The following is a 10,378-nucleotide window of genomic DNA, read 5'->3' as shown; positions in this document are numbered from 1 at the left end:
GGGTGGAGTAAGTGAAAGAGGTATCATAAGCCTCTCTGAGACACATGAAGCCTCCTGGGTGACCCTCTGGGCCAGTCACGGTTCCCTCAGAACTCTCTCAGCCCCCAAAGGTGCCTATTGTGGGGAGAGGAAGGGAAGGAGGTTGTAAACTGCTTTGACACTCCTTCAAAGGTAGAGAACAGTGGGGTAAAAAAACACCAACTCTTCTTTTCCTCCATTTTTCTTTGGCAGAGTGAAGTCCTCCCAGTCTTACCTCAGGCTTGTACTGCTCAGGAGGCGGCACTGAACGGAATGAAATTCTATTCTCGTCTCCAGGCCGAGGATGGCCACTGGGCTGGGGACTACGGTGGGCCTCTCTTCTTGCTGCCAGGTATGGAACTGTGACTAAAAAAGTAAATGGACGAGAAAGTGTCTGTCCTTCCTCTCCGCCTGTCCGAGCCAGCGGACCACGAAACATAATTGAATTGCCCCAAAGCCACTGTTGGCAACTCCCTACTTTCTCCAAGAAGTCCTGCAGACTTCAGTAGTCAGAACAGCAACAACAAAAAAAGGTTCTCATAGCAGAATTCCTCACCTGCTAGGCAGAGGGCACCCTCAGAAGAGAGCTGATCTAAGCTGGCGTGTGGTTTAGTTTAGGAAGAGGTGGTCATAAGAACACAAGAAGAGCCCTGCTGGATCAGACCAATGGTCCATCTAGTCCAGCACCCTGTCTCACACAGTGGCCAGCCGGTTCCTCTGGATGGCCAACAACAGGGCATAGAGGCTGAAGCCTTCCCCTAATAAGGATATCAGAAGAGCCCTGCAGGATCAGACCAGTGGTCCATCTAGTCCACCATCTAGTCTCATGGTGTGGTGAGGTCAACCAGTTCCTCTGGAGAGCCAGCAATGGGGCCCAGAGGCTTAACTTGATAAGAAAACCACCTAGCCCAGCATCTAGGCACAGGGCACCCTCAGGAGAAAGCTGATCTAAGGTGGCATGTGGTTTTTTTTAGGGAGAGCCCTGCTGGATCAGACCAGGGGTCCATCTAGTCCAGCGTCCTGTCTCACACAGTGGCCAACCAGTTCCTCTGCAGGGCCAACAATGTGGCCTAGAGGCTGAGGCCTTCCTCGGATGTTGCCTCCTGGCTTTGGGATTCCGAGGTTTAGTGCCTCTGAATGTGGAGGTTCCCCTCTGTCACCGTGGCTAGTAGCCATTGATAGACTTCTCCTCCAGGATTCTATCTAATCCCCTTTTCAAGCTGTTTATTCCTGTGGCCTACATCCTACATCCTCTGGCAGCAAATTCCATATTTTAATCACTCTCTGTGTAAAGTAGTGTTTCCTTGTGTTCGTCCTGAACCTACCGCCCATCAGCTTGATTGGATGCCCTCAAGTTCTAGTGTTTGGGGAGAAAGAGAAAAAAAATTCTTTTTGTCAACTCTCTCCACCCCGTGCATAATTTTATTAACCTTTATCATGTCACCCCCCCTTAATCGTCCTCTCAACCCCATGCATAATTTTATAAACCTTTATCATGCCCTTCAAGTATGTGGGCCCTTGGTCCTAAATTGCTTTACAGGTGAGAACCAGCACACTTGAATCGAGCCTGGAAACTAACAAGAAACTAACGTAGTTGTTTCAAAATAGGGAATAATGTGCTTAAGTTAGGACAGTCTGCGTCAGCCAGCAAGCAAACAGCAGTTCAAGTTTCCAAAGCTACCTTCAAGGGCAGTCCCACGTAGAACACATTGTAGTAGTCTAACTCCGAAACGACAGAAGCTTGGGTTAGTGTGGGTGGGTCAACTGTGTCTAGGAGGGATGTGATTTTATTTATTTATTTTATGTGGTCGGTAACTTCTGGTTGCGTGCGTGACCCCGCCGTGAGCTCTCCGCCCTTCCCTCGAACACGTGCTCCCGGGTTTGTTCTTTTAGCTGACGGAACAATTGATGCGGTGATGCTCTTTGTCCCGTAGGGCTCCTGATTGCGTGCCACGTTGCCAAGATCCCGCTGCCTGAAGAGAGCAGGAAGGAAATGGTGCGCTACTTGCGTTCCGTGCAGCTCCCCGATGGCGGATGGGGCTTGTGAGTAAAAGGAGGACACCCTTGCTTCTGAAACAGGGCAGTTGAGGAAGACGTTTCAGGCTACTTGTAAATCTCCTGTTTTGAAGTGGATCTTGGGGGATGGGATTGGGACTGGGATGAGTTGTTTGGCGGATGGGGCTTGTGAGTAAAAGGAGAACACCCTTGCTTCTGAAACGGGGCAGTTGAGGAAGATGTTTCAGGCTACTTGTAAATCTCATGTTTTGAAGATGGGATGGGATTGGGACTGGGATGAGTTGTATTCTTTTGAGGACTTCCAGGGCAGTTTGGAGACAATTTCCCCCAAAAAAAGGCTTTTGAATGAACCAGTGGAAAGGATGAAACTTCTGTTCTCTTGGGCTGTGCAGTGTGGCATGTGGGAGATGAATGCTCTCCCTTTTTTTTTAATTTCCATTCTTGCTGACATTTCTCTTGATCTGTTGAATGGAAGCTCTCTGTAAGTCTAAAGCTGAAAGGAGATGTGATTTTTAAAAAAAAAATGAGTCAGGTTTGGGTAACGAACACCACCTCCCCCTGGTGGCTGTTTCAGGTTGGGAAAATGGTGCAGGGGTGAATACTGAAGCGCCCCCCCCCGGTCACGATCCTAGTTCGAATCGGGCCCCTTTGATGCTTGGGAAATTAGTCCCTGACAGCTGCGTGGTGCCTGCGTCATGGGGTTCCACCCACACCTGGCTCATCAAGAGAGCCAGTCTGGTGTAGTGGTTAGGGGGTAGTCTAATCTGGGAGAACTGGGTTCGATTCCCCACTCCTCCACATGCAGCTGCTGGTGTGACCTTGGGTCAGTCACAGGTTCTTTCAGAGGCTTTTCTCTCACAAGCAGTCCTCGAGAGAGCTCTCTCAGCCCCACCTACCTCACAGGCTGTCTGTTGTGGGGAGGGGAAGGGAAAGGAGACTGTAAACCACTCTTAGTGAAGGGCAGGGTATAAATCCAATCTCTTCTTCTTCAAAACAAAAAAAAGGTCACATCTTGCTGGAGCTGAAGTGTTGACCTGAGGTGTACTATTGGCCAGAGGCACTGTGTTCCCTTTGGGGGGGGGGTAGCAGATCTCAAATGTCTGTGTCCTTCGTGGTGACCGCATATAAACCAGGTGCATCCCCCCCTTCTCAAAGACTGGAGTGGGCATGAATGAGCTTTGAGGGGAAGAGATGGAAAGCACCTTTGGCTGTGGAGAACAGCCGTGGTGGACTAGCCTGGCTGGTGTTGATGCCTTCTTTACACTGGCTGCGGTCACACGGAGCATTAGCCACGCTACAGAGACGGAAGATAGGCAGATTTTCCAGGCGCGATCACACCGCAACATCTGGGAAGCGTAGAGCTCCTGTGGTGAACCCGAGGCTTCCCGCCGAAGATGCGGAGTTAAAAACTAGTTTCCGGAAACCGTGGGGCAAGAGCTGGCGTCTGATCGCGTTTCCGGTGGTGGCATCCGGTGCCCGTGCATGTCCCTTCGCAATCAGGTTCCCCCCCCCCCAAGTCTCCACAAAATGCGCACAAGCACCCAATGGCACATGCGCACAAAGAGGAAAGCGAAAGTGCCGTTTCGTCTTTAAAAAAAAAATGACCCCGTTTGTCATGGCAGCGGTGCCTAGCCATTGCTGGTGTGATCGCGCGTGTGATCGCCACCCTTATTTACCCGCCGGCGCCAAGGGAAGGACCCGTGGTGTGCTGCCGGCGCGTCTGATCACGTAATCGCAGATCAAACTGCGCCGGGGCAATTAGCCACACCTCCCCCCCGCGATATCCGGCCCGTGTGACTGGGGCCATTGTTGAGGTTCAGAGATAACTGCCTGTCTCAGAGGCACTCCCTCCCCTCACCCGCCAGCCTGGTCTAGAGGTGCTAAGAAGGCCATGGAGCATGTTCTCCACCTTCCAGACCTTTCCTGTTTCTCTCTTGGGAAGGTCACATTCTGCCCATTAAGGGGCAACAACTGTCCTGGCGTTTATCTGACCATTTAAGCTGGGAAGAGCAAGGCGCAAGCCCAGCATTCCCTCATGTTGCCAGTGCTTTCTTGATCTCTTCTGACTAATTTGAACGTTCTGTGGAAAGAAGAAGAAGAAGAGATTGGATTTATGCCCCGCCCTTCACTACCCAAAGGTGTCTCAGAGCGGCTTACAAACTCCTTTCCCTCCCCCTCCCCACAACAGACACCCTGTGAGGGAGGTGGGGCTGAGAGAGCTCTGACAGAAACTGCCCTTTTTCAAGAACAGCTCTGCCAGAACTATGGCTTGCCCAAGGTCAACCAGCAGGTGCAAGTGGAGGAGTGGGGGAATCAAACCTGGTTCTCCCAGATTAGAGTCCGCGAACTTAACCACTACACCAAACTGGCTCTCAGGATAATGGATGGCTTAAAGAAGCCACAGTTCAACAGACCTAGGCTTGCTGGGAACTGACTCAATCATGACCTTTTCATATATAGTGCAAAGTGGAGTCTCCAACCTTTCTGAGCCTACAGGCCTCTTTGGAATTCTGACACAGGGTGGTGGGCACAGCCACAAAATGGCTGCCACAAAAATGGCCGCTATAGGAGGCCGAGCCAGCCACAAAATGGCTGCCGTGGCTTATCTTCAGTCACCCAGTGATGATCCTTCTGCTGTGGGGGCCGCTGTTGCCAAAGCAACCTTTTAAAAAAAATCTGCACAGCCTGTCAAATCTCCAGTGGCCAACCAGAAGCCCTGCTAGGCAAAAGCCCCACCTGCCCCCCCCTTTCTAAAAACACTTGGCAGCAGAAAAGAGGTTGGCCCCCTCGCACCACACTGGGGACCCCTGATAGAGACTGTCTTTTAAAAAGCGGTCTGTCATTTCTCTTGCAAACTTCAGTTTCTATCGCTTTCTAAAGGTAGCTGAGTGAGACAGAAACTGCAGGCCTTAGTCTTTCTCAGTTTGGGTTTTTTCAGCTTCTGTAGGTGCTGATTAGCACCAGGCCAGTAGGGGGGAGGAATGGACTTCTGTCCAATAGAGGCAGCATGGGACATCCTAAATCTCTTCTCACTGGCTTCCTGGTAGGCATATCGAGGACAAGTCCACGGTGTTTGGTACCGCCCTCAACTACACAGCCATGCGGCTTCTGGGGGTCAGTCCTGACGACCCAGACGCCGTGCGGGCTCGGAACAACCTCCACAGCAAAGGTGAGTCGCCGGCTGGAGAGTGTGAAGAGGAGGGGTCAGTAGAGGTGAGGTGGCTGTGTTCCCATCAGGCCTTGGTATCGTTCGGAGAAGTGTCCTCTGCTGTGGGGTTGGGGGTGGAAAAGGACAGAGGACTGCTTGACCCTGAAGTGATGAGTACGGTGGCTCCCGCGTCATGTCTGCGTCTACTCTTTGGGTTATTTCCCCCCCCCCCTTTCCTGCTTTTGGCTGTCGGGGCAGTAACAGCACCAAGTTCCACATGCTTCCAAAACAGCCTTGCAGCTGTTTCTCTCTGTATTTGCAATAAAAAGCCGGAGAGAGGGAACAGACCAGGGGAAGGCCTCTGGCTACAGCTGGGCTTCCTTCCAGAGGAAGAGATTTCCGAGTTTCAGCCAAGAACTTTCTTCACCTTGTTGTTCTGGGCTTCACCCTAAGGGTTGAGACGTTGTTTTAGGAGTGGCACATAAAGGCTCTAAATGCGTGTGCCATATTTGCGGAGTCTGTTGCAGAGTCTTATGACCTCGGTTTCCCCTACATGGAGCAGATATTTCCATTGGCTCTTCTGTGTTTGGCTTTTCAGGTGGCGCTGTAGGAATCCCCTCCTGGGGTAAATTTTGGCTGGCTGTCTTGAATGTCTATAGCTGGGAGGGAATGCATACACTCCTCCCGGAGATGTGGTAAGTATTTGCCGGAGTTACAAGTCGCTTGCATTTCAATCATTATGGGGTTAACTGATATGGTTATTGTTAAGTCGCGAACTTAACAAAGAGTCGGAGAGTGATTCAGCAAGAATGCGGCTTTTATTCTTCAGCTTCGCTACTTCTCCAACACGGTACAACAATCGCCAGCCAGAACCCATCGAAGTTCATACACTGGCAGCTCTGTATTTAAACATTCCCGGCTAATGTAGCCACACCCACTGTACAAATAACAACCTATCAGGTTGAAGAGATAATGGCCAATCACAAGCGATCCCGCTCTGCGAGGTGATTGGATGACACGTCCTGGGCTAGTGCTCCTATTGGTTACATTAGGATCCTAGCCCAGGCTGAAGCTTAACAATGGGTGGCAATGAGCTGGTTCACAAACATAGGCATTCAATGTTAGCTATTGAATACACTGCAGTTAGTTTATTTATTTAATTTATTTACTTATTAGACTTATATCCTGCCCTTCCACATGGGCTCAGGGGCGGCGGCTAACAAGAGGCGAATGCCATATGTAACAATAAAACCAATAAAACAATCAATTGCATTTTACATTTAAAATCAGTGCTCACATAATGTCATCCGAGGCGGGGACTCCAATACAACGTTTCAGGGGGCACTATTGTCTCTTCTTGATCGTACTTCACCATGTCCATACTCCATTCCCAAGGCCAGTTCACGTCACCCAAATGGCAACGCGGTGGTGGCACAGTGACGGTGGCGGCTCCTACTCAAAAGCCTGGCAGAAGAGCTCCGTCTTGCAGGCCCTGCGGAACTGCATAAGGTCCCGCAGGGCCCTGATCTCCTCCGGGAGCTCGTTCCACCAGATAGGAGCCGCCACCGAAAAAGCCCTGGCCCTAGTCGCGGCATATTTAACATCTCTAGGGGCTGGAACGACCAACAGATGTTTTGCCCCAGACCGTAGTGCCCTTGGGGGAACATATGGGGAAAGGCGGTCCCTTAGGTAAGCTGGACCCTGGCCATGTAGGGCTTTATAGGTTAGTAAACAGGACATGACATTATGTAACTTGTATCCACTTACAAGTAACCTTCCGTCTTCCCCAGGAAAACTTTGCAGGAGGTGTTTTGACCTGTAACCTTTCTATTGGTCAGTTAGCATCTTATTTGTAGAAATTGCTTTGACCTTGTATGCATGTATTCACAGTCTTTATTCTTGACTTTCTGGTATTTTGTTACTGACCAAGGAGAAGGAGAAGAATAGCCATTATCTTTTCTCTAGCAATGGGACTGTTAGCATTAGTTAGATGCTAGGATGTATTGTTTGCCTTTCTTTTATCCAAACGTTCCCTACTCTTTTTACCTTTTTAGTAAAGTAACTTTTTAAATCTTAACACACAGAGTATATCTCTTACTTTGCCCTAGCCTTATTTTAAAAGCAGTATTCCAACAGAGCCAGTTTGGTGTAGTGGTTAAGTGCGCGGACTCTAATCTGGGAGAACCGGGTTTGATTCCCCACTCCTCCACTTGCACCTGCTGATGTGACCTTGGGTCAGTCACAAGCTCTGGCACAGCTGTCCTTGAAAAAGAGCAGTTTCTGTCAAGAGCTCTCTCAGCCCCACCCACCTCACAGGGTGTCTTTTGTGGGGAGGGGAAGGGAAAGGGGTTTGTAAGCCGCTCTGAGACTCCTTTGGGTAGTGAAGGGCGGGGTATAAATCCAATCTCTTCTCTTCTCTTCTTCTTCTTAATTGTATTAATTGTCGGACCTGATTTGTTTGTAAGGTTGCCAAGTCTCTTACTGTTAGCAGCGGGGGACTCTTTGTCCCCTCCCGGGACATTTGTGTGCGCACCGCTGTGACACCACCCGGAAGTGACGTCATCCCATTGGGTGTGTCACTGGGTGACGCTTTAGCGTAGAGTACCATAGAGTTTTTGGGGCAACAGCTAGACCGTTGCCTGGTGATGCCCCCGGTGTGATGATGTCACTTCCGGGTGGCGTCATCACGGTGGGGGCGTGGGCCTGATCCAACCATTTCGGGGGTGGGGTTCCCCCCAGCGGCCTACTTGCTTGAGTTACCTTCTCTCAGAACCGAACAGCAATAGATGACAATGGGCAGGTTGGCTGTCATGGGGGAGGGGGAGGAAGGGTGTTCAGCTTCAGTTTTGACTTCCGGCTTATCCAGTCAAAGCGCACTTTTAAAAATGTATCAAAAGTGGCCCTCGCACTAATTTCTGGCTCAAGGGAATTCAGTGCAGAAAAATCCTGGCCACACATGCTCACAAAAGCTCTATCAAGTTTTTGGCTAAAATAGGGGAAAGTTTAACATTTGGGAATTCCAGACTTCTGGATTTTAGAACGCTGAGGCAATTTGCTGAGGGGGCAGGAATCCTGATAGAATCCGGACCGTCTCAACGCACATGCCTGCCACAGGCTGGCTCGAAGGAACTTTGACTCTTGAAAGCTTATGCCCCCAAAATCTTGTTGGTCTTTAACATGCTACTGGACTCAAATCTAGTTGTTCTACTGTAAACCCACACGACTACCCTCTGAAACGTTGTCTCTAAGATGTCCCAAGACTCCTGTTTGTGTTTGCCTGCGCTAGGCCAAGTAGCAATGTTCTGCCCTCAACCTAAGGTAAACTTTTTGTTTTGTGGTAGGTTGTTTCCTTCCTGGATGCCGGGCCATCCTGCGTCTCTCTGGTGCCACTGCCGTCAGGTCTACCTGCCCATGGCTTACTGCTATGCCACGCGCCTGACCACGGCAGAGGATGAACTTGTCCTGAGCCTCCGGCAGGTACTTCAGGCCTCACTTCTTCCTCCCTCTCTAGCCTTCTCTCAGCGAGACTTAAAAAAAAAAAAGAGGTGCCAGAACTCCTCAAGAGGGAAATGAAGTTTTCAATCTATATACTGAAAACTCATGAGCTTTTAAAATTTTTTGTCAAAGAGGTCTGGAACTCCATTCCGGCACAAAAAAAAGCCTTGGCCTTCTGTAATGTCATGGCCACCCAGTTAAGGAATCTCGCACAAACAGTTCCCTCACAGTTATACTCCTCGCCGGACTACTGCCGTGCTGCAGTTATGTTTCTTGCCAAGAACAAAGCCAAAAATCCACATTCCTGTCAAATATCAATGAAAATTCACTCCCCCCCCCCCAGGCGACTCTGAGGTGGGTGGGCCAGGGGGGCTCTGGAAGGATTAGGGAGGTGTTTAAATGCCTCCCTGGTCTGTCCAAGAGCTGGCTTGCCCAGGCGGCCCACAGGTGCGGGGCACCTGGGCAAGCCAAGAGAAGGCATGGGGTGTGGCCTAATATGCGAATGAGTTCCTGCTGGGCTTTTTCTACCAAAAAAGCCCTCTGTGTGTGTGTGTGTATGGTTTTATTTAAAACGAGCAAAGTTACTCTATGCGAGGTTCTTTGCTTTGCTGAGAGGCGGCTTTGAAGAGTCCCTGTGAATCCATTTACTGCAGCTGAATCTTTCTTCTTTACAATTCTTAGCTGTTTTTAGTCATTTAGAGAATGCCTACCCTGCCTCTCAAAGAACCAGCTAGAGGCAGGTTATAGAGTAAAACACGATAAAAACGTAAACCAGCCTCAGAATAACTGGAAATTAACAAATTGTTAAGAACTCAAGAGTATATAAAACCAGTATAAAAGTACAAAGCAGCTTGGAACAAATCTTGTAAAATGATTCTCAGGATAAACAAGTCTCAGGCCACAAGTTGGGGTTGCCAGCCCCAGCCTGGGGGATTCCTGGAGATTTGGGGATGGTGCCTGGGAATGTGAGGGGGGAGTTTGGGAAGTGGGGATATGATCTCAGAGATTCACCCTTCCGGGGAAATAGATCTCTGTCCCGTGGTGATCGGTTGCAATTCTGGGAGAACTCCAGGCCCCACCTGCAGGTTGGCAACTCAATCAGAAGCAGACTCTAGAAGCAGTTTATAAACTCCCTTAGGTCTTACTACCCTTTATGGGTAAAAAAGAAATGGTTTGGCTGGGGCCTTAAAAGATAGGAGGGGAGGCCTCCAGACTAGCCTTGAGCCTCAAGGGAAGGACGTTCCACAGGCAGTGTGCCACCACTGAAAAGGCCCTGTCTCAGGTTGCCCTGTGGTCTTTTCTTTGCAGGAACTGTACGTACAAGACTATTACAGCATCGACTGGCCAGCGCAGAGAAATAACGTGGCTGCGTGTGACATTTATACCCCGCACAGCTGGTTGCTAAACATTGTCTATGGTAAGTGGGGGACGACCTCTGGCTCTGGCTCCGGCAACGCAGCAGGATGGGCTTTATGCACATTATCCTTTGCTGCTGCTGACTTCTGTTTCATAATCCCAACAGTGCCGTTGGCCAAGCTGGGATCTGTATCGCCCTTTTTTCTATTTGCATAATTTATTCTTCTTCTTTTTTTTTTAAGTACCCATGGGTACACTTTTATTAATTTTTCTTTTATAATCTACAACAAGCAAATCTACACACTACAAACAGACACTCTACTACACATAACATGTATACCAAGA

The 10,378-nt window shown here is 49.6% G+C and overlaps 1 protein-coding gene across 1 annotated transcript in view; it reads left to right on the top strand.

Annotated features, from left to right (window-relative positions):
- The window catches only part of LSS (lanosterol synthase (2,3-oxidosqualene-lanosterol cyclase)), a 40,549-nt gene that overhangs the window by 383 nt on the left and 29,788 nt on the right, over positions 1 to 10,378 (top strand). The window contains exons 2-7 of the mRNA XM_015425388.1: positions 232 to 370; positions 1,953 to 2,061; positions 5,082 to 5,203; positions 5,781 to 5,877; positions 8,524 to 8,659; positions 9,986 to 10,094. Of these exons, the coding sequence (XP_015280874.1) occupies positions 292 to 370; positions 1,953 to 2,061; positions 5,082 to 5,203; positions 5,781 to 5,877; positions 8,524 to 8,659; positions 9,986 to 10,094 (652 nt within the window). The 5' untranslated portion in view covers positions 232 to 291. The remainder of the gene's footprint in view (positions 1 to 231; positions 371 to 1,952; positions 2,062 to 5,081; positions 5,204 to 5,780; positions 5,878 to 8,523; positions 8,660 to 9,985; positions 10,095 to 10,378) is intronic.

Source organism: Gekko japonicus, unplaced genomic scaffold (genome assembly GCF_001447785.1).
Source record: "Gekko japonicus isolate JY-2015 unplaced genomic scaffold, Gekko_japonicus_V1.1 scaffold4455, whole genome shotgun sequence".
Taxonomy (NCBI): Eukaryota; Metazoa; Chordata; class Lepidosauria; order Squamata; family Gekkonidae; genus Gekko; species Gekko japonicus.
Note: the sequence above shows the minus strand (reverse complement) of the source record. Positions and strands in the feature narration are given on the sequence as shown.